Source organism: Asterias amurensis, chromosome 21, assembly GCF_032118995.1.
Source record: "Asterias amurensis chromosome 21, ASM3211899v1".
NCBI lineage: Eukaryota > Metazoa > Echinodermata > Asteroidea > Forcipulatida > Asteriidae > Asterias > Asterias amurensis.
Window position 1 is genome coordinate 1,706,169 of NC_092668.1, and position 27,897 is coordinate 1,734,065.

General features: G+C 40.9%; 1 protein-coding gene across 1 annotated transcript; it reads left to right on the forward strand.

Moving 5' to 3' along the window:
* On the forward strand, nt 1-27,842 carry LOC139953316 (L-gulono-1,4-lactone dehydrogenase-like). Its single transcript, XM_071952814.1, has 8 exons — nt 1-343; nt 10,826-11,050; nt 13,989-14,147; nt 14,562-14,785; nt 17,943-18,611; nt 19,054-19,208; nt 20,550-20,763; nt 24,619-27,842. The coding sequence occupies exons 2-8, from the start codon at nt 10,831-10,833 to the stop codon at nt 25,165-25,167; spliced, it is 2,190 nt and encodes a 729-aa protein (XP_071808915.1). The 5' UTR covers nt 1-343; nt 10,826-10,830; the 3' UTR covers nt 25,168-27,842.
* Nucleotides 27,843-27,897: the final 55 nt, after the last annotated feature.

Consider the following 27,897-nt stretch of genomic DNA (forward strand, 5'->3'; position numbering starts at 1 on the left):
TCTCAAGTAGCAAGGTCGAAGCAACATGTGTATAATGCTCTCTGTTGTTCGCAAGACATTGGACTCTTAAAAACAGTTTTGCACTGTCAAGTTTTTGTGTGTAATACAACGTATTGTACATGTATGAGTCAAATCACACGGACTGTGTTTGTAGTGGAATTGATTCACCACTGCTAGTAAATGTAGTAGTGTTTTTCTGCTGAGGTAGCGTCCACAACACTGGGTTTTGGAGATAAATACTACCAGCAAAGACTACGTACACGCTGACAGTTTTTGGTGGGAGACTTCTGTTTTTCCCCGTTGGTGGAGTTGTTAACAACACGGTGCCTGCTGAACAAACCGGGTAAGATATTCATGCTGTGATTTACCTACTTTTCTCTCATTAAGTTTAAATGTTGAAGATAATTTCCAACCACTTTAAAAAAAAAGATGTTCAATTTGCATCGCGGGATAAAGAACTATTAACAACCCGAGTAGTATAATGCCTGTATTTTTTTCATTACAGACCTTGGGAAAGTACCGATTTAATACCGAAGGGTAACACAAAAATGAATACACCTTTTTTAAGTTTTTAAATTTGGCTTTCCAACATCATGCAATCGCAAAAAAAACTTACAGTGATCGCTTATTTATAGCTCGGCCACAAGATGGTTTGATAAGTGTTTTATTGTTATAAATAATTTGTTTTCACGCTTATTATTTGACAACCACGAGGTTACGAACGTGCGGGGCGCCCCGACACCAGAGCCTGTCTTTAAGGTCTTACGATAATCGGTGCTTTGAAAAAACAAAAAACGTTTTTTAATCTTGTGCTCACCTACCGTGCAATAATATCAACGTACAATTAAACAGTTAAACTGCCAAATGTAGAATTAAGATGTTGCTCAAGTTGTTCTGACAATGGTCCATTGTCGGGCCCGCTGCTTGATGTCCTTCCGCCCCGTGGTGAGACTACCTGTCGAACCGTCAGACGGTTAGGCCGTCAACAATGGCTACTACTTCCCCCAACTTCGTCCCCGATATATCGCTCTTCTTGTACAGTGCCGTGGGACGGAGAGTGACATTGTCCAGGAGGAACCAAGTTTAGACGGGGGAGCTTTTCACACACGCTGCATTTCCCATACACACACACCTGGCTTAAAGACACTGGACCCCTTTGGTATTAAATTTTTGTCAAAGACCAGTCTTACCACATGGTGTATCCCAACATGCATAAAATAACTTACGTAGGTTATGAGAAAGAGGTAATTTCTCACTCAAATATTAAAATACTTTGGGCCTGAAGCCTTTGTTATGCATCCGCTTGTGAACAATCTGAGCAATTTAATGCAAAAAATCTTTCGTTTTCAAGCTGTTTTTCACTAAAGTTACGTAACCGCTTATTAGAAAGTTTAACTCAACACACGCAAGATTAACTGATATCCCATCCGGTTCGTTTAATTGTGACCATCTTCTCTTCTGACACAACTAATTGGAGACGTAATCTACTACTGCGCGATATTTTCTGTCTGTTTTCTTGATGCGTGGTGACTCATGTGGAAGAAAGCTTTTGGCCCACAATCACTAACAGAAAGCCTTACACGAACTGACATCTATATAAGACTCAGATTACATGTATTCACTTAAAACGGACGTTGTTGATGAGATTTATTGCGCTACTGAATCTTGAAAACGGATTTCCAGTTGACGGGGTTTAAGAAAGAGTAATGGTCGCATTGGGGAACACAAGTCTTTAATTACTAGTTCCCTCCTCCATAGCTGCAAGCCCCCCCCCCCCAATCCAGCAGAGATAATTATTTAACTCAATTTCATGTAAATGCAAATGCTTCTCCGTCTTTTGAAAGAGTAGAAATTGCCCAACACTCTTATAATTCTCAACATGGCACTTTTGAAAATACTCAAACAATTCGGTGATCAAGTTTATAGAAAACAATTGCGGGCGTGATATTCTAAATACCCAAGTCTTGATTTTTGTAATTATTGAATCCCTCAGAGTGTGACCAAAAATTGTCATCGTTGTTTGTGGAATGTGCGCAACTGCGCATGCAAATCCTTAATTGACCTTAATTACTGAATTCTCATAATTTTGTTTTTGAATCAAAATTTATAATCAAAATCCCAAATGAAAAAGCCCTAAACCACATGTAGGTCAGCCTTTGTAAGCATTAAAAAGTCCCTACTTTTGTTTCCCAAGGAAAAATATCATCATATACCCGCAACAGAAACGATGTCTGAGCAGATATCTTAAGCAAGTTTAGACAATTGAAATAAGCAGTGGTGATAATTGGGAAGTGGTATTTGGTGTCTCCAAGTACTTTACCTTTTTAGCCTTCGAGAAAGACTCAGCCACTGTCGAAACGTCAGGCCATTAACTATTCTTTTTTTTTGCAATATACAATTTCATAGACTTGAGAGCATTTCATTATGATACACTCGAAATGTCAATCAAGTGAGTTATTCTCTATCGCTCGGTCTTCTTTTTTCTTCTCGTCCGTTTTTTCCTTTTTGGAAAGGGGGGGGGGGGGGTTTGTGGAGGATGCATTGGTTTAAGAGGTGAACGAAAAGCCCGTAATCAGTGCGGGGGTGACAGTCGCGTAATCGGGTTTGTGGCCAGCGGCCAACAAAAAGATGTTAAAAATTTGAGTTTGTAGAGAATAAAGACTTTGCAAATCAAGGAACAATCGGCCTCGTTTAAGCTCAGTGTAATTTGATACGACTAGTAGTAAAGGATAGTTGACTCGGTATAGCGGTTTGTAATCCCTTTAGATTCCACTCCGATGGGCTTGTCAATTATTATTATCAATGTCTGAAAGGGAACAGTCAATAAAAGTCATCCATTGAAACATGATTTCTTCAACAAAGATAACGATTCCATGGGAAAACTGAAATGGTCAGAGGGACTAAAAAACCCAATCCACTTGCCCCGGTGTGAAGGCAGTGGACACTATTGGTAACTACTCAAAATAATTGTTGCCATAAAAACTTACTCAATGGAGAGCTGATGATAGTATAAAAACATTGTGAGAAACGGCTCCCTCTGAAGTAACGTAGTTTTTGAGAAAGAAGTCATTTCTCACTAAAATTCTTTAATTGAGTTCGAGACCTCAGCTGAGGTCTCGAATTCAAGCATCGTGAAAGCACACAACTTGTGTGAAAAGGGTGGGATTTCCCCCAATATTCTCTCGCAACATCGACGACTAATTGGGCTCATATTTTCACAGGTTTGTTATTTTATGCATATTGCATATTGAGACACACCAAATGAGAAGACTGTTCTTTGACAAAGTGTTCGGTACCTTTACCGACTGCTGAGCAACATTTTTTATATTTCACAGCAAATCAGGTGAGCTAATATTGATGACGCTGGATTTCATTTAACTATCATTTTGTTTGTTTGTGATAACACCATCTAGATCTAATTATCTAACAAACGAAATGAAATCACAGAATTGTATAACAAATAAATTCATAAAGGGCCTGTAAAACATCATAACACGTTGGTTCCGTGGTGTGGCTTGAGGGTGGGAATAGGTTAACTCTTCAAAACAAAATCAAACAAACAATGATGTCACTGTCACTTTAAAGCTTAAAATAACTCATGAAGGTTAATTGCACATTAAATATTTAATTAAATAACACTTATTCTTTGCACGTGTCGTGTTTTAATTTGGTTCACCATGGACGGCGGCAGTCTTGCCCTTGAAAAGTCAGCGGTTATTTCACTGGTCCGTAAAAAGTCCCATGTTCAGCAAAAAACAGCAACCCAGAACGGACCTTACGAGTATTTCCTCCAAGGCAGCACATGGTGGTTTAATTTCGGAAAGTGGATGGAGGGGGTTATGGGGTACAATGGAGAGAGAGAGGGTTAGGGAGAGCCAGCTAGCCTCAGGCCGGGTATGCACTAACTTTGAACCTCACTAGGTCATGACATTGGCAAGCAATGTTGTTATAGAGTACGGGTAAAGTTGTACACTCCTCTTAAATACTGGGTGACCTCTTCCAGCCAACCGGCGCAACTTCAGTTCTGCCACCCTGTTTCCGCAAAGGTTTCACTTAAACAGGGGTCCATTATTAGTACTGGTTGTACCATAGATGTAGAATGTGCAGACCATGCTATTCATGCATCATGTGTTCACTAAAGACCAGACAGCCCTGGACTTCCTGCAGGCACAATTTTTACAAAGAGGATTAGAAAGACAAACTCTCAAAATGTATTGACAGTTTGATTAACTTGTGATAATGAAGAGGTGGATCACGTATTGAAAGTTTTGAACTTTGCATGGTGGAAAAAGTAGCCAATGGTGCGTGGTATCTTGTGGTATCGCAACTCTCTACAGCGTTTTTGGTGTTGAATGAAACCGAAGTGGCGTGACCAGCCCCTTGCTCTATGGCGTGACCGTGGTGTTTGATATGACCATACACGACGTTTCGATCAGTATAGAGTAAAAGTCTTCAGTAGACAATTATACATGATTGGGAAACTAGAAAACTAAACCGTTCACTGTCAGTTATGAGCTTTGCATTTTTTCCGGTAGAGATATACTAGGTTGAGAACCGTAGTGGCATGACCAGTCCTTACCCCATGGTGTGACCATGGTGTGACCATAGAGCATGGACCAGGACCGTGATCATTCACGACGTTTCGCTCGGTAAATGGTCTTCAGTAGTTATTAAACATGATTAGGAAACTAGGAATCTAAACCCTTCACTGTTGAGCCGATTTTTTTATATTTTTTTTACCGGCATGAGATAATCTCACACGTGTTGATCCTAAGATTATGTGAAGTCAAGGCTTGATTTCTGTGGAGTTGCGATTGGTGAAATCAGCGCAACGAACTTTTGTTATGTAACATTTCCTTGTGTAACGGTAAACGTTTTTTTTTTTGTCTTTTCTACCTCCATGGAGAGACGGACGTAACTAACTTGTCATGATGGAAAGTGCATGATGGACGTGGGTGCGTGCATACTGTTTTTCATTTTCTTCTAAGAAATCGCAAATTACCCGATCTATGCAAACCGTTACGGAATCGTTTAGCCCGATTTTGTTGGCAAGATGTCTGGAAGTTTAACCTTGGTTTGAATGTTTTCTCGGTAAAACAGATCAGCAAGCTGATTTGAACACCGGAAGTTTACGGAAGATTGGCTCGTAATTGAAAGAAAGAAAGCTTGCTTTGTTGGAGTCTTTTGCCAATGATAATAAGGACTACGCTCTCAAATGTCTGGTTATAGGAAATGAAATAGACCTTCAACAACGCGCTGTGTTCGGATTGTAAGTCATGTTCCCACCTTACACACGTGCTGACATTGATACGTTTGATTCTCGGGACCTGACTATGTGTCTTCCAAGGCTCGGTTTGAGTCTGTTGGTTGGACAAAAAGGCCTTTCCGAAACGTCGGCTTTTTTAGCCGGAGCAGCAGGTCCTGGTTTCGGACCTGGCTGCTGGGTTCATTCCGAATGGATCTTTACTACTGCAAATACTGCGTAGGGTTCCGGCACAGCCCAAGCTCCGAAAGCGCATGATTTCTACAACGCTGACGGGTGCCGCAAATCCAGGGTTTCGAAAATGTCCTGCGTGTGTTTTCTCGACACTGATGGACTTAATAACAATTCGATAAAACCTGATTAAGGCACGACCCCAAAGGGAGTCCCAAGGATTCAAAATCGACTTTCAAAACCGGCCTTAAACGTATTGGGCTATCGTCGTGGGGGGATCACGTGGGCCGCCAGAAAGCACCCTGTGAGAGAGATTAGAGTGTCTACGGCTTAATCCAGATTAACACGGATCAAATAATTCCGCAACTTTTTTTCTTTCTGTAATTCTTTGCTTGGGGTCCACTCAAACAGTCGGAAGCAGCTTATAGATCGGAAGCATAAGACATTGAATAAATCAGAATGTGCAGGGATTACAAGTTGGTTTAAGGTTTTAAGCAGATGATCAAAGCATAAAGTGCTATCAAAGATACGGGTGTATCCGTGGTAGGGGGGTTAGGTTAATACCTTCTAACAGTCTGTCTTTGTGGACCAGACAGGGCCGTTACGTGGTGATCAGAACGCCCGTCTCTATGCGCGGATCACTCGTGCTCCCCGCTACCTGTCAACCAGTTGGGTCTACCCATGGTCTGTCTGATTTAGCCCAACGTTGAAGTTCGCTAGTATTACTTTACACCATTACACATAGAGACAGGACCACGGTCTAAGCTAGTTAAACACACGTACAGACTTGAAACCTTTTGATTTCTTTGGCTCGAACTGAACTCACCACTGCTCTGGATAAGCATCTGATTTTTCGATAAAATTGAAGCACTTTGTCAAAAACAGGTAAGGATGTTTTCTTTTGGCTTGCCACACCATACAAAAGTGTGCCTGGGGCAAAGGGTGACAATAAGTATTACGCAAGCGTTGTGTAACAACGGTCTTTATGTGGCGGCAACAATTTGTAACTTGTACTGTAGAAGACGAGCGTGTAGCACGAAAACTTCAAATTGTTGTAACTAAATTAAAAAAATGTCTGAAACAAAAAGTTTAACATTACCAGACAGCGGCCTTGGTGTGGAACACGAATGTTAGTTTACGTCTTATGACTTGTTGGCAAGACTACGGTGCAGGGTCGCGCACTGCAATTGGGTATCTGTTTCAATTTTGTGCAAGAGTGTAACTGCAGCAATAATTACAGTATTTTTACATTGGGAGATAATGTACTCGTAAGTATGATACATATTTTGCTTTCACATGAAACCCTAAACGCAGATGTTCCATGATATTTCGTTTCATGCTTGAGAATTGAGTATGTGCTTTTTCAATACAGCATCGCAGACATTCCATAGCTTAATGGTCTCAATCGTCAGGTCAATTAAGCGAAGGTCTGTTTTGGGGTCTCAGTGATTATTTCTTGAACCCTAGTATTTAAGTAATGGAGACATAACGTAGCCATAAAACATCACTCTGTGGCCACAATATCATTGTTATAAGTGTGCCAAGAAGGAAAAGCGATTGCCAAGATCGAACACGTAGCAATCTCGGAACGAGGGCTTCGTCTACTGAGAGCTTATCTATCATAGACTGGCAGCTCAGAGTCTTTCGGTCAAAGAGAAAAAGGTAGAAATTCTCGTTCTTTAGAGCACTGTCGCATGTATCTGCCACTCAGTGGCACTCAAGGCGATTTAACATTCAGTATTTGTTTCCCTGCAATGTGTGTGTATGTGTGGAACCTATTCCTTTGGTTTACAAAGTGCTGCAGTGCATTTATGTACATTCTGAAGTCCTGAATCTCATTTCTGCTGTGTGTTTCTTTGCAACTTACAGGTAATCACCTTTGTCATAAACGAAGCACGAGTGAAACTTCTTCAAACTTATTTTGTTTTCTGCAGACGACAACTAATCTCCAAACAGTTGCGTTGTTGACCAAAAATGAAGAAAATAGAAAGAGGACACAAATGGCGCGGTTCCAGATTCAGACTATAGGTTCTCACCCATGTCATAAACGTAGCACGGGTGAGACTCCTTCAAACTTATTGTGTTGTCTCATTGTCTGCAGACAACAACTAAATCTCAAAACATGTGCGCTGTTGACCAAAATAAAGGAAATATAAAAATGGCGCGGTTCCAGGTTCTGATTAGGTTCTCACCCCTGTCATTAAGTACGCGGTGTTATTGCATATAGCCTTGGGTAATAACTAGAGACCTCGGTTAAGTTTTGGTTGCTCTTGTTCACACACCACACACATACTGTACGAGAAAGGCGGCAGAGAGTTAGTTGGAATGCCGACTGTCGTCCTATACCATCCACCTTGATCTTTAAGTGGCTGGGTTTTAGTACTAGAGGGTGAAACGTGATAGCGGCAACAAAGCTGGTTCAATGTCAACCCCTGGCGTGGCGGATCTGGCCCCCGGCAATGGGTGCCCTGGGAGGGTCTCTGTACTTTAACGGTAACTGGAGTTGGGTGCGATTGGTTGATTTTGGGTTGGTGGAGGAGAGAGGAGAGAAAGTCTACTGATACTGGGTGGGATTGCATGGTACAGACATGTATATCGAGGTATCACTTGGTTTGGTCTTTCATTGTAGCAAAAGTAAGGTTTGATTGAAAGCATAGGGGTCGATTTCACAAAAAGTTAGGACTAGTCCTAACTTAGGACTAGTCCTAACTTAGGACTAGTCCAAGGAGATATACAAATTGCATGGATAGTCCTAAGTTAGGACGAGTAACTGGTCCTTACTCGAGATAAGACAAGTCCTAACGCTTTGTGAAACCCACCCCTGGTCCATTTTTCCCCAGAAACGAAAAACGAAAAAGTGTCATTTTATTGGTCATTTTGATTTTATTATGCACAGAAATCAGACGCTTGCGTCATTTTTCGGCAAGTATATATTTAGCTTGGAATTGCGAGCACTGCGTACAATTAACATTTTGATAACGTTTTCTTCTATCGTTAGGGTTTAGTTCTCATACAGATAATATAGTTGTTTGTAGATAAAGATCAATACTATATAGGAATAGGTTCTTTGTCTGTAGTGGTAGAGCGTATAGTATAGTATAAACAAAAAGGATATCAGAGATGTTAAATTTGCATCGGTGATAAAGAATATTAATTTTGGTTTTACCCTTACACCGATGTGTGTTAGCACTGTATACTTTCCTGAGTCCTGTGAAAAAAAATATCACAGGCATATCGCCAAAAGGGATATCGCCATTGTACAAAATATCCTTGCTCTGTGGCAGCCTATAAGCGTCTGGGAGTATGAATTAGAGAAGTAATAGTAATCTAGCACGTATAGCCACAAGTATAATCATATTATTTGGCGTCAGGTGTTATAACTTCGTAGGAAGAACATAGACACACACACAATTGATAGCATAACTATCTTTAATGGCACAATTTGGCGTCATATGCACACACAATTATTGATTCTGATAGCAACATTACATCTGCAATAACATAATTTGGCGTCAGCTTAATTTGGCGTCAGCCAGATATTCAAAGTATTCTAGCAAGTTCTATAGCGGTGATGCTATGTTGACGTGGTCTACATATATCAACTGTCGCTTGGCCCAGTTTAAAAGTAGGCAAAGGTTAAACTCAATCTCAAAGGACCGATGCACATTTATTTTACCCGAGTGTGATCCGCAATTATTTCAGTCGAGTTTGATTTACGGTTGAATATCAACCGTTGACTCACTTAGTTTTTCATTTTAGCACATACGGGAGGTCTTGTGTTATATTGCTGTGGTTTTGAACTTTTGTTGGCCCGCCGCCTGTTGTAATCATTTCCCTTTAGTGGGATTGTTCTGTCAGTGAGGTTTTTCCCCGATTGCGTAAGAGTTGCTGTTGTATGTTGTAAGTTTTAACAACAATCTAAACGTCAACATACTCTACCGTGTACAGACCATTTTGTTTTAGACTGGCCTGATACATTCCAGAGCCTTTCTGGCAGGCAAGGTACTACACTTTACTACTTGGAAATTGTTAACACTCTATTTTAAAAGTAACAGCTGAACTGGTTTTTAGATTCCCCTTTCTTAATACCAAATCTATACTTCAGACGGAGTAATATCCGCACTTATTTTGTTTTCTGTCATTGGGCTGTGTTCAAATCATGCGTGCATGAAGTCCAGGCTCTGTGGCTCTTTTTAAAAACGTGTGATGTTACAAGCATACGATCATATTGTCGGATTTGCATTACACTTGCATGATTTTTTTTTGGCCAACAATTTGTTTGGTTGCGTTGTCATTTAGTTTCGATGATAAAGATTCTGCTAGGGTCGAAACGTCAGGAAGTATTTTTTTTTATGGAACACTATACCAATCGCCAATCATTTAAAATGATTCACAAGTCAGAAGAATGTATGCTTAAACGACAGTGACGAACAAAGACGGATGTATCTAGTGTGTTTATGGTCGGCTCCATTGCATAAACGACCGGAAGAAATTTCAACATCCTTTTATGATTTCGGGAATATGGGTTGTGAATGTTAATCTTGTGCAACACGGATGTTCTACGAATACATCGCCGCTTCCTGCGCATTGATACCTTACCATGTATTAAACACGTTATGTTTGTTTGCGTTCGTGTCGCACGCTCCACTAATACTTCCTGTTGATTGTCTTACCATGGTCTTACAAACGCTCATCAAGAAACTAATACTGTTTAGGAAATTACAAACAAGTTTATGTTTACCAAGCAATTACATCTTTCCTCTCGACGTCGATGCGGAAGTTTTGTATTCGGTCAACTGTCATTATACAAATGACGTTATAAAGAGGTTCTGCTTATAAAGAGTACATTCTGAAGTTACGAATCTCATTTCTGCTAAAGGTTTCTTTGATTTGCTGTACTCTTATAACAACATTCTACTAAAGCATTCCTGATATAAAGAGGTAATTGTGCCAGCCCCAGTGATCTTAACGGCAGTTGACTGTGTGTTAATACAGTATTGGCCATGTGTTTTTAGGTACAGTCATCAACATCTTACAATTAAGTCTAGTATTGGATTCGAGGCACTACGTGGTGAGGTGGAGCTATTGGCAACCAACAGCTTAACTGTTTTTAAATGAGTTAACAGTGTTTATGCAGCAGTTTATTGGGTAAAGGGTTTACGTACCGCAACTGTTTAACGGACGACGGTTTAATTAAGAAGCTGTCAGTTTAAGAAGCAGTCAGTTTAAGAAGCTCTCGTGTTAACGACGTAAAGGTGTGAATTGTTTCACGGGGACAGGTTGAGTATAGTTAATGAGCGGAAACGTGTTCTTCCTCTATTGGTACTATTTAACGAAAAACATGTTTAGTTTGAATAAATACATTTGTGTCTTTTTATGTTTTGCCATCAGGTACCATGTTAAAGTCGCTATACCAAGGTTTGGCCAATGCCTGCAGCATGGTAGACTGCTGCTTCGGCATGAGGCCTTGTCACCAGGCCGTCTTCCCCTGCATCCGAAGCTGCTCCTACGGAGACCGCAAAGTCTTCTATAACTACGACGGCACAGAGACCGTGGAGCCCCTTGTGGATTACTTCAAACCTACAAACTCCTTGCTCAAAAGGAACATGATAAGAGGTGAGTGTTTTGTTCTGTTTTTCCCCCGTGCTTCTCTGTTATAAATCCCTCGATAAACATTTGTTTAAACCACACCAGGGCCTATCAAGTTTGTTTAGGATCTGAAATTTGGGTCAATTGGTTTTGGTGACTGAGCCAGTGCAGGCGTAAAGTGTCCGGTTTTTTTTTTTTTTTTTTTTTGGCGCGCAAACAGTCATAAAATATGATTATTTTGTATATGCCTCAGGGAAGTCAGAGTGCGTTTCTGATTACAGCATTTCGCACTGCAGGCGGTTATAAAGTGTAGGGCCTAGAAATATTAAGAGTAAAGTTTTCAAATTCTTCGTGAAGACTTTGGTGTCCTTGCAGAGCGGTGTTAACTCTGTCCGCCATTTTGAATTTAACACAACGCAGAAAGTACACCACTGCAGTTTGCAAAAATGTGAGCGTAATTCGAGATCGAGAAAAAAGAAAGAGCTGTTGCAAACTGCGTATACCAACCAAAGGGATCCATGTATAAATACAAAAAAATAGTAAATCGTTACCAAGAGAAAAACACTGCTAGGGTGAAACTTCAGGCCTTTAAACATATTTTTTTAATTCGAGATTGTTAAGGACATACGCGTCGTGTTTCTCGTACTTTGTTGAAACTTCTGAAAGCTGGAGAGCTAAAGGCGCGAACGAACCTGCACATCGTTGGCAAAAGTTGTGCATTTTGGTACCTAAGCAACATTGCATGTTCAAGGACTTGCTTCTCGATATCGTGGATATGGGGGGGGGGGGGCACCATGCCTTACGGGTATATAACTGTAATGGTAAAGGGTGTGTTGAAAAGTCGCCGTGTTTGAAGGAACTATTTTTAGTGGGATTGGGGCAAGCAAGGATGACTCCGAGTTGACGGGGTTATAAGCATCAAAGAACACCGCCACTGCGTCTCATGAGCTATAAACCTAGACACCCGTGCAAGGAGCGGCAGAGCCTTCACCGATTGCAGTTTAATCGCAGGACCCTCCAGGAAGTACGATGAACCAATTTGAAAGGTGGATTTGGGAAGGGGGGGGGGGGTATGATGCAATCCTAGGTTTCTTTCTCACCCTTGAACGTCATTATATCAACATACACAACTTGTAGACGCGTCCCCGTGGGAAATCTAAGACCTTTCGATGTACCTACAACATGATCTTGAAGACACACGGTTTCGTATTATACAAATGCTTGCAGGACCGCACATTTATACCCCACATTGTGTTTAATGGTATCTCCAGATGCCGAGTTATACTCGATCCCTTCTATTTTTGTTTCTTGTCTCGAGGACTTTTTTTTTTTTACTTTCTCCAAATTTAACAACAATTTGCTCAAGTACAGGTGCTAATCCGGGCCTCTGCGTGAAAGGTCCTTTTTTTGGATGGCCCAATTCCCCCTGGGGCTGATTTCGTAGCCAGGGCTAAGCGTTAGTGTATCAAGGGCAAGATGTGCCTGCACTTTTCTTGAAGTTGAAGCGAAATTAGTGTGAAAATACAATCCAGCCAGCCTTGGCGGGCCTCCTCCCTTTCCCCCTCTCTCTCAACTGGTCTCTCCTGGGCGAGCCGTTGACGGCGTTCGCGTCAAGGTCTCAACCCTTTCAGTGCCGTTAGGCCAAGGGTGTTTAAAGGCACTGGGCAGTATTTTTAATTACTCCAAATAATTGTTTGCATACAAAATTACCTGGTACCGAGCGATGAAGAGCTGTTGATGGTATAGTGTGAGAAACGGCCCTCTTTGAAGTAACGTAGTTTTGGAGACAGAGGTAATTGCTCAGTCAAATGTTAAAAGACTTCATCAGGCCTGATGAAACCTTTTTTAGGCATCTGGAAAGCACACAAATTTATTCAACAAGAACAAGGGTGTTACTTCTTTCACTATTCTCTTGCAACTTAAAGACAAATTGAGTCAAAATATTCACAGACTTGTCATAGCATTATGTTGGGATACACCAAGTAAGGATACTGGTCTTCGACAAATTACCAAATGTGTCCAGTGCCTTTAAAAAACCCACAGGCACAGCGACCAACAACTCATGGCTCATCGACAAGAATAATAATGGTCAAACAAAATTAAACTTGATATCGCCCAAAACGTACCCACAAGGTCATTCCTGTTTCGTCATCTCTCGGGAATTTCTGGAGAGATTTAAGGACTTGAAAGTCGTCTGTAAACTTCATAATCGTGTGTACATTACTGGGTATTAAGACACCTTTGTGGTTTTATAAAAGGAGGTCAGTGGAAGAGGGAAAAACAACTGAGACAACTTTTGGATATCTCCGAAATTCCTGAAAATTACTGTCTGAGCCCGGACCCGTATCACATTGCGCTTTGATTCTTCCATTCGAATCAACGTGACAAGAGCGAGGACGAAGGTGTGAAATAGTCTGGCTCTGTTTCAATGTGATTAAAATCAGCACACTCCTGAAGACAGGGAACACCACATAATATACGCCCTTTTCGAAACCACGGCTTCGGCTTTGGATTCGGCTTCAGGCTCCGTTCTCTTGTATGAAGCCCTGAGCACATACGCATAGCACGCACAATATTGTCAAAAACAATCGCGGGGCCAAGCTAGCCTGAGCCGAGCCTGGAGCCGAAGCCGTGAATTCGGAAAGGGCCCCTTCTGTCTACAGAAGTTACATCAGAGTAGGCCTACTTTGTTATATAATTCTGTAGCATTAATGCACACGATTCATTAGACCATGGAGGAATTATTCCTCCATGATTAGACCCATTCACAAAGCTTTTTGGATGCAACATATGTCAAAGTAAATTCCTGCATGGGTTGTTCATTCATGTATGACTCCACCCAAACCTGCTGGCCAGACCGACCCCCCCCCTTCCCAAGTAAGAAATTCGCTTAGATTGGTTTACCTCCATGTAAAACCCATCCCAGTACTTAAATTGTTGTCCTTTTGTTGTGTCTTCCACGAAGGAATGAAACTGGACAAGGCAGAGCTGAAACGAGGTCTGGACGCCGTGCAACAGATTGCCGCCGTCGTCCATTTTGCGCACCAGAACGACCTGAAAGTACGGGCGGTCGGAACCGGTTCGTCCTGGTCTAAACTCACCAATGTCCGCGACATATTGATAGGTAAGTCCAGTTACTAGTTCTCTCTTCACAGACAGAAGGGGAACTGTTCTTTTGAAAAGCTATCACGAGACAAGGTATCCTGCCACAATCCTGGTATAACTATAATACACTGGGATAGTCTTTACTGAAATGTCACTCTTTCTTTGCCATTTACTTTCACAATAACATTCACAAGTGGAGTTTCAACCATTGTACAACGAATAGAAGTAATGTACTGTAACAACAATTTTATCAAGATTAACACGATTTACTCAAGAGAACCCATGGTCTCAGTTTCTGAACTTAACTATTTCCAAGAATTATTCATTCATAGATTCCTTCAAAGTTTGGTGAAATTAGCCAGAAAACAGTAACAGTGTGTAACCCTTGTAATGCATCAATACTTTACTTTTTAAATATTATTACACCAATCAGATATGACAGCACTAAACCAGATCATCCGAGTAGACAAACAGGACGAGGAGGGCGCCCTCTATCACATCGAGGTCCAAGGCGGGATGAAACTTCACGACTTCGTGCGGATCATAGACGAGGATTACGGTATGAGTCTACCGTGCATGGGCAACTACGCCGGGCAGACCATTGCGGGCATCATCAGTACATCAACCCACGGCACGGGGCAGGACTATCCCACAATGGTGAGACGAAATTCATTTCTTAAATCAGGAAATGTATAGAGAGACTCTAGGCCGTCACCATGACGAATATTGGGCAGAGGATATCCCCCATTGTTCCCATGCTTCAACACTGAAGGACCCCCTCCCTCCCGTTTCATGGGGGGGGGGGGGAGCCTGCCCGGAAATTTGGGTCTCTTATTTTTGTAAGATTGCTTCTGGGTAAATTGAGGTTGTTTCTTCCATTTCATTGGACGAGGCTGAACTGCAGTAACGAAATCGGTATAGGCCTAAGGATGACCAACAAAGGCAATAAACAACAAGTCGCCTTAAAATGTAGAAGCAATGGCATATTATATGCTTAGCCTAAAAAACGGTGGTAGGAGGTTCCATCTCTAAGTGCAAGTTGTTAGACAGTTGCACTAAAAAAACGAATTTTATTTTTTGCTTGAACACATTAACCTTAGCATCATTTTTGCTCGTAAAACCCAGCCCGAATGAAATAATACCTTAAATTCCCCAAAATGTAGAGCAGGGTGAGAAACGAAATTCTCTCAAAGTGTTTAAATTTCTTGACAGGTAAACTTCCGATCGGTTAGTTTTGAGAATAATTTGTTGGCGTCTGTTGGCGACAACCCCCCCCCCCATCCCCCACCCCCCCCCCCCCCCCCCCATAAAAAAAAACAATCCTTAAAACCGTAAATGGGTCACTACTTGGTTATATATTTCTTGGTGTACGTTTCCGGTGGGCTATTGTTACACGTTGCTGTCAGTGTGTTTAATTGTTGTTTGAGTGGCTTTCAACAACTTACCACAAACCACCAAACGATGAAATTTACACCACACAGGAGTGGCACATTTACGATTCCAATTAGGTATAACCGCAATTGGGTTTCCTCGGCCATTAAGTGTTTATAAGTAACAGTTGTGTTTGCATTCCGTAAAGATCGTAAATTAGATGACATGGTTATAACTTGAACGATTTACAGCCAATATTGCGGTTAAAATTTTCTTTACCTTTCAAAACTTTCACTTAAAGTACTTTGGTAATGACAAAGAAACAGATTTGTGTTTTATTTTTATCCGAACGTCTACTTGTATAAAGATCATACTGGTAGTACTTAAAGCGTCTGGCTATTGTTATTAATTCGTCTGAAATGCACACTTTGTAAATCAATAAGAAGGTGTAAGGCGAGATTTTGAGTTTGTTTGTTTAAACTAAGAAGTGTAACAGAAAGGTAAAACTATATTATTTATTCATTTTTTTCTTTAATTAACCATATTTTTTACATGATACATAAATCAGCTCTGAGAGGCTCTTTTACAACATGGTCGTGTAAATATTTTTTTTTAATAAAAAACATTTGAAATCTACACACCAGCAAAACAACAAAGGAAAACTTCCAAGTGGATTGTGGAAGGGGAACAATAGTCGAAACACGCACATACATAAAGAAAACAAAAAGTGACTCAGCTGAACGAATTTGATAAGGGAGAGGGGAACCAACAATACACTTTCTTTAAGACGTTTTTGAATCTTCCAAAACAGGAGTCATATTGTGCATGGTATTTGATACTCTACTTCCAGACCAAAAGCAAAAGCCCACACATAGAGTAGACAACACGTATGAAACCACCTGCCAGTGACGTGTGCCATGAATGCAAGCATAAAGTTATATTATTTCTCAAACAATATTGTCATGTTTAATAAAAACGAGTTATAATTCATTCTTTACTCTTGGGCTTTGCAAATTCAAGGGTTGTGGACGGCGCAGGTATTGGGTTGAACAAATAAAATAGAACGATGCACATATTTTCCCCTTCTAATACTGTTAAAGGAAAAACACATGTTAACGCTGTGCGTTTATTTGTACGGAAATCCTTATCAGAAAAGATGCGTTTCACTGTATAGCTATTGCCACCATTTTGGTCTTATACGTTGTGTGATTCTCAAACATAGAGGGAACCATACTATTATCTCCTTTCAGACTCAGTTTGGGATGTATAGATTTGATTGGTCGAGGCAGTAGACGTGGCTGCCGCCATGTTTCAAATAAAACGTCTATATACAAACGGCTTGTTTAAAAACGAAAATGAACTTAGGATTATAGGATAATTTTCCAAACATTAAATAATGTTTCACGTTTTGAGATCTGAACTTCCGTGTCAATAGCTCAATTAATTTCTTGACCGCTGTAATACAGTTCTCTAAAATAAAAAAGGAACATGGTTCGCATTGAACTTTTATACAATTATTATAAAGTAAATATGTTGTTGATTTAGTTTTTATGTCACGCCATTGCTGTTGTTACTTACCTTTAAATGGGTATTCCTTTGGTTTTTTGAACCGTTCAATTGTTTTAATCCTATACAAATTCATTTCAAAAAGTGGTTGCGTTTTTTTTTTTGGTAACTTTGAAACTCCGAAGCGAATATGTCCACGCAGGAAGAAAAATCTTTAATAGGAATACGCAATCTGAGAAACGTTACCGCGATAATGCTTCTCAGATTTAAAATGTTGAGTGATTACTAAAGGTGTACCTTCCCTTTAAACGCACCGGCGATAACCAAGGATGCCTATAACCTAACCTCGTTGTAGTGTAGCGGCATAAACTGCTTCTACTCACACATTCGAGCCGTCAGCCCCGGGCCAGCTCGCGAGGGACTAATTTCCATGATGGGGACAGGGTCAAACGTGACTGGTTTAACTTCTCATGATATTGGTATCCAACTATTGTACCAGTCTCGCTGAACAAAGTTGACAGAGTGCTAAACAAAATACCAGACAATTCTTTCAACAAAATGGCCAGTTCCAGCCATCTTAGAAGTTTTGTATTGAACTTAGAGAGTAGGATTCGAAACGTTGCATGGTAGACTATTATATTAAGGTTTGCAGTAACACCATTAATGATAAACTCTAAATTGAGTTTGGGTGGTTCTGTACAGAATCGTTGGTTTCTTCGCGACGTTTCGATCAGTATGCTCTGATCATCTTCTTGAAGATTAGATACATTGTACTCTCATTTCTGGTTTTACATTTTTGGAAACGTATATTCGATGTCATTTTGTTTTCACATGATACCATTTTAGATTGCAATATCTTGATTTAAGAGGCGAACTTAAAAAAAGCCTCACTTAAAGATATGATTTTATAGTTTGTTCTTCCTTTTTGTTTTTATAGTCAAATTTCGTCGCAGAACTTCACATGATCATCTGCGGAGGAGTCCAGGTACGAGTCCGGATACCACGAGAAGGCGAAACCGACGAGGATTTCGATACCGTCCGGCAGAGAATCGAATCGGCAGAATACGGCGATCCGTTCCTTGACATTCACAGCACGGACGTGTTCCGTGCGGCGGCCGTGGGTTTCGGATCGCTCGGAGTGATTTACTCCGTTACCCTCACGTGTGTTCCGGTTTACAACATCCGGGAAACGAGACATTATATCGAGATGGACTGGCCGGAGTCGACACCGTGTTCTTCGAGACCGGTTACCCGAGCGCCGAGCAGGAACAATTCGAATCTAGACATATCGTCCACGAACTCGTCTCTGGAGGAATCGACTACCCGACTGGAGGAAGAGTCAGAGTCAATAAAGGCACAACAACCGTTCACGATACCCGAAACTGTGAAGAACATGTCTGCCGGGCAGGGGAAATATTTCTCGTTCTTCGTAAATCCGTTTCCGAGAAAGAGTCACGAGGACCCGGACAGGACCGTGTTGAAGAGCGTTTATCTGTCGGGGGAGAGGACCGAAGAGACGGGCAGCTGTCAGTGCGATTGCTGCCTCAACTTCCAATGTTGCGCGTGCACAGGATGTAGGGGTCAAAGTGCATGCCAGATAGTTCAGGTAATTGGACAAAATACGTCGTTGGTGGCGTTTTGTTGTTAGTTTTTAGTTTCTTTGGCCCTTTTTGAAACTGCGGCTTGGATTCGGCTTTAGTCTCCTTTCTCTCGTCTGAAGCCCTGGGCGTGTATACGCAAAGCTCGCACATTAAATGTCAAAATAACCGCGAGGCCAAGCTAGCCTGAGCCGAATCGTGATCCGAAGCCGTGGATTCGAAAAGGACTATTGTTGACCTTAAAATGTGTATGTTTATATTGTTATAATATTACTAGTTTATTATGAAATACCATACACCATTCGCCAGGCTCATGATATCACAAGAGTTAGGCCCATCGACTAAGAATTTGAAGACTGAATTTTGTGATATCACAAGAGTTAGGCCCATCGACTAAGAATTTGGAGACTGAATTTCGTTTTTGTGCTTGTTTTTGTTGACCTACTTCAGACAGATTGTTCGGCTTCGTGTCTCCAGCTTGGTGCCCACTGTCTGCCGTCTTTCATCCCATGGTTTGCCGACTGCGGACTGCACCAGTTCGCTCGAGACGCTCCGTACATCCAGAAATGGTACAACGTTCTCACCTTCACCAACGGAAACTTACAGTAAGTTTCAAACTTCTTTCTTTCCATGTTTTGCTGTGAATCTCTCCCTAAAAATGAGAACTATTTTGCTTTACACCACCGTTTATACACACCGTTTATATCCATTGCAACTCCAACCTAGCCTTGATTTCAAGGCGGTGTTCGGTCCACATCACACTGTCAAGAAAAGGGATTAAGATTAACATTAGCAGATCATTTAAACCGAGGGCCAAAAACAAAAGAGACTAGCCTTCACAGTTGGTGTATCTCAACATTTTATGCATAAAATAACAAACCTGTGAAAATTTGAGCTCGATCGGTCATCGAACTTGCGAGATAATAATGACAGAAAAAAACACCCTTGTCACACAAAGTTGTGTGCGTTTAGATGGTTGATTTCGAGACCTCAAGTTCTAAATCTGAGGTCTCGAAATAAAATCCGTGGAAAATTACTTCTTTCTCGAAAACTATGGCACTTCAGAGGGAGCCGTTTCGCACATAGTTTTATACCATAAACCTCTCCCCATTACTCATCACCGAGAAAGGTTTTATGCTAATAATTATTTTGAGTAATTACCAATAGTGTCCACTGCCTTTAAGGTCCCCGGTTAGAAAGTGTATACAAAAATAATTGGGATTGTTGCCAACAAAAAGTAAGTACACAAACAAAAGAGGGACAAAATGAGGTCCCTGGTTGCTGGTTTATCTTTGAATTCAAGGCTAACTCCTACCAAAAGGCACATGCTTCTCTGCAATGGTGGATGGGGGTCAAATGTCATAATGTCAAGGAATATTATAGGAATCATGGTCAGGGTATGCTGGGGGCAGTGTCATTGTGTCAAACAAAATTGACCTCTGGAAATAGCGGTACCCTCACTCTCCCATTAGCCTTTTTGAGGTATGGTGGACACTGTAGGAGTGAACTGTTTGGTTTGGGTATCTAATTTACCCCAACCAAATAGTGTCATAGGATTGTGTCCACCATATCTCAAAATGGCTTATCTATAGGAGTGTTTTGTAAAAACATCTTTTGTGAAAATTATCTTCCTTGCGAGTCGGATACTTTGGTTTTCTTATAACTTGTGTCCCTGAGCAAGACACTTGCTTGCTTCTCTCCACCCAGAGATGGTTCTTGTGATTGATTTAGCCGATTAGCGCATATTAATGTTGCACAGGCTGCATACTCCCCCACTCGAGATGGTTTAAGGAGTGTAAGGCCCAGTGACCAAGGGTAATAATGTGAAGCGCTTTATAAAAACGGGTTATTATTATATTATTATTATAAGGGTTTCACCGGATCCTGTCTCAAAAACACCACATGTGTATTTTGAAATAAGACTTTGTACCGTTGTCGTTTCATAGCATCAAGACGGCCGAATACTGCATACCGCTACAAGACCTGGACGCGGCTTTAGCCGACATCGTTAGGGTACTACAGGAGTACGGCAAGTTGTATCAGACGTACACACTGCTTCCCATCTACGTGAGAATGGTCAAAGCCGATGATCTGTACATGAGCCCGGCGAATAGACACACTCCGGACGGTGGGATTTGCGAGAGATATTGTTACATTGAGGTAAGAGTCTTTATAACTTTTTTTGTAAGAGTATAAAAGAGACTTGATAACGGTTTTTTAAGAGTATAAAAGTGACCAGGGCAATAGGAGACTTTGGGACGCTAGGTGGCAGCAGACTTACCAGGTAAATTGTCATTGTTAACGTAGTTCTGAGCGTGCGCACATGACCGAGAACAATGGATTTTACCCGGTAAGTCTGCTGCCACCAAGCGTCCCAAAAGTCTTCCATTCCCTTCCAGTCTCGCTTTGGTCACATTTAAGGGGCAAGTTCGAGTAGCGACCATTTTGTCAATATTCCATGGTTACCCACGCACGCAATACATCCAGGCAAAATCGCCCAATTATTGTACAGTTGTGTAGCTATTTGTATTTTGGGCTCTGATGTCTGGTGATTTTCTTAAAAGTTTTGCAAACAAACTCGCATAATTTCAAACCTAGCCAGTTTGAAACAATGAACACATTTCTCCCAAAGACTCTTTCTTTAAACTCTAAAGGTCACTCTGCAATTAAATGTGCGTGGGCTAGCAAAAAAAAAAAAAAAAAAAAAATCAAAATTGATTTAATCAAAAAGTCGTTTCAAGCAGCAACAATTCCACTTTCTATTTTTCTGTTTGGAATTTATTCGTCATAAATTAATACACGATAACAATACAAGCTGCAAAGGAATATGACATTGACTACAAAGTTTTCCTTTTTTTTTTGATCACGGGTACTTGGCAGATATTATATACATCCCAAGGGAAATTAACTGTAATTTGTTAGGGAAACAAGCAGGGACACTTCTGGACTGGCATGTACCATGGAGACTATAAGAATATGGGGGGAAGGTACTTCCCAGTTTGGGGCTGATCTTTCTATTAAAGTTTCAATTTTATCAGCTGGTGGAAAGATTGAGGTGTTATTGTCACAGTGGACATTATCATTAGAAAGGGAACTATGGTTGTTATTTTTTTATTCAATTTGTGGCGGGGTCCTGGCGCGGTTCCGTTGATTTAAAGGTATGGTTGGCAGTTAGAGGAAATTGTTCACTCTCTTGTTTTCGATTTAAAAACCTCGTACAAATATTCCGAGACAATTTCAAGAAATTAGAGGGCTTCCCGATCAAAAACATAAACAAATTGGGAAATAAACAAATAAATAGCAAACGTCGAGGTACAGTATTTCTCAAACAAGACTTGCTTCCATCAGACGGAAATATTGCTCAGGACAATTCATGAAAGTTTCACTGTTAGACAAAAATATATCAGACCAAATTATCCCTTATTTGGCACTTCAAGTTGTTTCTTAAACTTGTTTGTGATCGCTGGTTGTACAGCAATAAGATGTTGAATGTCTTGCAGTAAGATGTTGAATGTCTTCTGACTGGCACCCCATAAAGACATTGACACAACGGGGATACCGCTAACATTTGGGGCTAGCTCATGTTTGTAGAGCGCTGGTTCAAGTCCCACTCTAGTAAAAAAAAGTCTTTTAGAAACCAAAAGCATTTTATAACTACCCGTTGAGTGAACAAGTTTTTCGATGTAATAACTTCTTTGAACAACATATCTTTAAACAAAAACATTTTAAAAACTTTTTGTGTTTTTTTCGAAGAGAATTTTTGAATTTGTGTCTTACCTTTAAATGTCATACGATTCACGTTCCGTGTCGTGCTTTAACGGCCGTAATGCAGTCACTGATGGAATCTGTCGCCAGTAGTTAAGTCTAGAGTTGTCGCCTAATTTGACAATAAAGCACCCGAGAAACCCTCGATAATTGCAACTAAAGTATCGGATTTGGCTTTCCGATTTGTCCAGGTTTTTTTTGTGGCTGGTTTTTGTTTTGTCAGATAAAACTTTGTCACAGTGTTGATTATATTGTCTTGTCGAGCTCCTTTTTTTTTGTCTGGTAGAAATTTGTCGGTTATTATAAAGCATTATTGTGTTGGGGTTGTTTTGAGAATGTATAACAAGTTCTCCAGTTGAGTTGTTGTGAAAGTCTATCTGCATACTTGACTGTAAGACATAATACATGAAAAAACGTTATGAATCTCCAAAAAGAAGAAACTGCATTGTTCGCACAAGTTTTAAAAAGCACCAACAAATATAAAAAATTAACATGCTGAACATGCAGCAGCATAATTAGAGGCAGAAATTATATCAAAATGATCTATCAGTGCTTACCAAATATTATAGATGGCTTTAGTCTTGCTGCTATCCAACAAGTTTGGAATACGTGATTATCAAAACCTTATGAGTTGGGAACTATCAGACAAAGCACTGAAGTGAAAATATTTGATGGCTGTTTAATGGTTGTTTTGCCTACAAGATTAAACTTGACACTGCTACTGAACAAAAAGTAATTGCATAATTATCGGCCATCTTTGTTTTCTGCTATAAAAAAAAAAAACCAACGTGGGACGAAACTGAGGTGGGGGTTGAAAAATAGACTGGTACCTTTCTATTCTCAGCACCAACAGCCTGTGCAAATTGAGTCCAGGGTACGGCTTCCCACGAGGTAAAAATGGCACGTTGCGTGACAAAGGTTCAGTGGGGTCGAAGTTGGAGCCATTTTGAACACTTGGTGGTCAAGATACCAAAAATAGCCCCCGGGGATGAGACTGATCCAGGTGATCGTTTGACCTATTGGGTTGTAATCTTTCACGGTACTGTTTTTTGCCGAAGAAACGCAGATTCCCATGCCCATTTTGAGTTGGCAATATGTATGGTGTTGTCTCATTCTGGCTTGCTTGACAACTTTTACATGTAGTGATGTGTACAGTTGATTTCGCGAAACATATTTGTTTACAAACATTTCTGAATGAAAACGTTCAAGTAGGGCCGTAAAAAAACCCCAAAATAATTGCAAAGATTTTAAACTGCGTTAACGAACCTTACGTTTTCAAACTCGATAAAATACCACTAGTTTGTTGTGGCTTCCAGAAATTCAAAATGGCGACAGAATGTATTAAAATGGCTTACTTAATGTCATGTCACGATAATTAAACTAAAAACTGTACCAAAATGGTTTCTTGCTCTTCTTCCTGACGAATAGGGTCACCAGTTCACCTGGATTTAGTTGTCAGAGGGAGAGGTGCATTGCACTGAGGTAGGGATCTGTTATTCTAATGACACCCGCTTTATGTCAACCAAACAAACACCCGCGTAAACACACACCTCTACCCCCTTAATGACATTCTCACAGCTTTGATTCTCAAATGTTCATTATGACACGGTTTAGTCTCCGTTCTCCCCGCCAGTCCCAGATTGCCGTAAGGGTCTCTGGCACGCAGAGTGCCGCTTCCGTTCTCCAAACCGGCCGGAGTTTTTGTTGCCACAAATTAACGCGGGTTCCGACCAGCCGGTAGTGGTGTGGTCGCCAACGCGGAGCGAGGCACGTTCGCGAGCCGGGGCACGGCTGCCGGCGACAGGCCGCTCGGTGGTGGGCAAGCTCGCTACCTGACATATTGACCCGGTGATGGCGGTATCCCCCACAATTAAACCCCTCCAAAAGAAATCCTCTCTCTCTATTTTGCCCAGGAGCCTTTAGGAAACATTATTTGACACCACCACAACACTCCCCTTTGCTCTGCTATCAGCTGCCGCGCTCGTTTTCGTAGCAGGGCTGCAATCCCAGCGGTACGTCCCTAGAAAAAAGGGATCCCACAATAAAAAAAATCGCTCCCCAATAGGAAAATATGTAGGGAAGTTACGTGACAAAACCTGCAACCTGGCCTTGCACACCCTCGGGGCGAACAAGGTTGCAAAATGCCAGGGTATCCACATGGGTGTTATTTTGGTATCTGTGGATCAATCAATTCCCCATGTATATCATAACCGGGTGTTGATTTATAGTTTTGTTCATCTTTTTTTATAGGTTCCATTTCTCCCTGGTGCCTACGGTATCGACGAGTTCCACAAGAAGTTGGAAGATTTTCTCTTCGGTAAGTACCGAGCCCGTCCGCACTGGAGCAAGAATAACTTCCTGAGTTACAACCGAGTCGAGAGACTGTACCCGCACCTCGATAAATGGAGGCGAGTCTACGTGCTGTTCAACAGGGACGGCACTTTCGACAACGAGTTCACGAGGAAATGCGGGTTTGATGATTTCCACCTGCGGGATCGTGAGGAGGAGGAGGTGGAGGGGGCACGGGGTGTGAGGAGCTCCCCGACCGCCAACAATGAACAGAGGAGAGAGGGGTCCCCGGAAAGGTCCCCCCGCCCGGGATCCGATGACTGCCCTCACCCGGGCACCGCGGAGCTAGGAGAGGGCTGCCGTTGTTCTGGCTCTGTAACCGTGTCAGATGTGATCGTCTCGCAGCCGGCACGGTCGACCGGGGTTAGTCTGGTCCCGGAACACAGCAACATCACTGTTGAACTAACAGACACGGTGTCATCCCATCCCCCTAGTGACGTCACGCGGTAACAAGAGGCGCCATTGTTCCAAGTCTCTTACCTTTTCGGTGTGGGTTCGCAGTTCGCACGCAGATGGCTTTGGGTCCTGGGTTTAATATTATTGGGGAAAGCAAAAACCGGCGCAGGAGTATCCAATCGAGATAAAAAACATTCCTTAATAGTAGCCGGAGGCGATTGAGCGCGAGAGGAAAGTGCAAGTGTACAATAAATTGGGAAAATAAAAGGTGTGCTGTAAAAGAGGTTTTTTGAACATGGCCTTGGGTTGGGCAATTATTATTACCAACTGGATACCAGGCAAGCTTTCTGCATGATGTATTCAAGTAACTTTTACAAGTTAACAGCTTATTTATTCACGGCCAGTTAACCACAGCACAATAACCGAAACTTCTTTACCAATATTTAAACTGTCTTACGTCATGATGCAAACATGTGTTTCGTTTCCGTTGCGAAACCAACGAAGAGATAATGGTCTGGTCCCGTTAATGAATTTAGGTAATAAGCTTCAACATCGCACTTGCGAACATGGTTTCCAACCTAGATGGCTCATTAGTAATAACTATAGTACGAGTAAAAGTAGCCAAGCCGCTATCACTTCCAAGCCCTTATCTTAGTCTGCTTTTGAAAGTGTGGCTACGGCTACGACTGTTGCTATGGATGTTGCTAAGGATATCGTATGTGCTTCAACGCACAATATCGCGTCCATTTAGCCGTAGCCGCCAATCTGGACACGGACTTACACTTCCTTTTATTGGGTTGAGCACCGTTGAAAAAATGGTGAACTGTATTTGGCGAGTTTGTTATTGTTAAAAGTTTAAACAGCGACGTTAAAACCGTGTCATAGTCCATAGACAAACACAAAAGATAAGCCTAATACACCAAATACTATTTTTACGATCTTTAAGACAGTATTGGTTCCCATTAAGTCATCAATTTAGTTTCCATTTTTGTCATTTTTGTGTTGTAATAGCAGCATGTTAATCACCACTCACTTGGAACTAAACTGTGTAGACCACAGAACCACCAACCCAGTCGTCTAGCCATGGTTTACATGGCCCCCTTTTGCCCTCACAACTAATACTCAGAAAACAATAAAGTTCGTTTACGGGTAAAAGCCGACAGTTGTAATTATCGTCATTCTGCGGCCAACAGAAAGAAAAAGGGCGGGCCGGGTTACCCAAACAATAATTTGAACGTGACCCCTGACACGTTGTGGGTTAAACGTGATACCAGTCGGTTTGTAATCATTTTCGTCTTGGCGGCACGGTTTGACTATGGTTTGATGGCCGTCACGCCAGAGGTATGACGGCTGGATTTGACGCCTGGCCTAAAAATGACCCGCTGAAAAGTAGACCAATACTCCTTTAGGTTGGTTGTGAAACCAAAATGTGGTGTTTTTTCTTTACCAAATTTTAAAATTGTCTGTTTTTCCAACGGTTTCCTTTTCGAAAGCTTCTAAAGAACATTGCCCGTTTTGGTTTTTGTCAAACTTAAAAAATAATGTTGTCTATTTTGCCATACCAACATTTCAAATTGTTAATTTTTTAACGATGTGCTTCTTCAAAACTCGTAAAGAAATGCACGTTTCCAAGAACCAATGTTTTGCCTTCAATTAAAACTACCAACAGTTTGTGTGCGTGTGGAATGTGTTCTAATTTTGATTTTTGGCACCTATGCTCTTTCTCCTTCATATTTAGTTTAAGGCACATGTCACACACAAGGCAATTTACAGGCAACCAGTTCCAGACAATCTACACGGAGAAATGGCATGTACATTTGAATGTTATCATAAATTTCTTGGGGATCGTAAGACACTATTTGAAAAATGACTCATGTGCTACCATAGTGGTCCTGTAGCATGCACTGCAGCTGGTTGCCTGGTCCAAGTTGCCTGCAAAAGTTGCCTTTCGCGAAAAGAACCAAGCAAGGAGATGTGAACGTTAACAGTTTGTGTGCTCTAGTGTGATATTTTTCCTTTTTTAAGAACATACTACAAAGTAACTGAGTTGATACGTTTAAGGTTGCTGTAAATAATTTATTAACTTTTCGGCACGAAAATGAAAAACTCGACTTCAATAAATGTATATTTCAATAAATGTATATTTTTCTAAACGTCTTTTTAATGAAACAATGTACAAAAAGAATGTTATCTTACAATGTAATGTCGGGTTGCACAAATCTTGAACCTGGGAAAGAGGGGAGAAATTCAAATTAACACAAAACAAAAGGTATCATATTCATTCATTCAATTCAAATATTCATTCTAGAATGAACAATGGTTGGAAAACATAATCGGCAGTATTTTGACAGAAACTGCTTTCGAAACAATCCATTAAAACACAAACAAAAACCATGAAACAAGCACAGCTGGTACTATTGTGTGTTTTATATACATGTAACTGAAATTAAACCGACAAAAAACAACTACAAAGTTCTGTAATATACTATGCATTGCCTATTGCAATATATTTATATATTTTATATTATATCTTGTGTACATTAACTTGAGGGCGCTTTGCCGCAGTAGTTACCAAGCTTTTTATACTCTTTTTAAACCCGTCTCGGACGCGATGCAAACATTTAACAAAAAAAGTAAATTAATTCAGTAATAATAATAATTTTATTACATAAACATAATAATTTTTTGTACAATCTTTCAGTACATATATTTATATCAACTTTTTGTTTTTAATTATTCAAGAATGTGGTTATCATAATTATATGTAATTTATTAAGCGTGTAT

Bases quoted from the DNA above. Each gene is read 5' to 3' on its own strand.
- LOC139953316 (XM_071952814.1), top strand. From the start codon at position 10,831: ATGTTAAAGTCGCTATACCAAGGTTTGGCCAATGCCTGCAGCATGGTA. The intron at 19,209-20,549 runs GTAAGTTTCAAA...GTCGTTTCATAG, and splicing joins TTCACCAACGGAAACTTACA to CATCAAGACGGCCGAATACT. The intron at 20,764-24,618 runs GTAAGAGTCTTT...CTTTTTTTATAG, and splicing joins AGAGATATTGTTACATTGAG to GTTCCATTTCTCCCTGGTGC.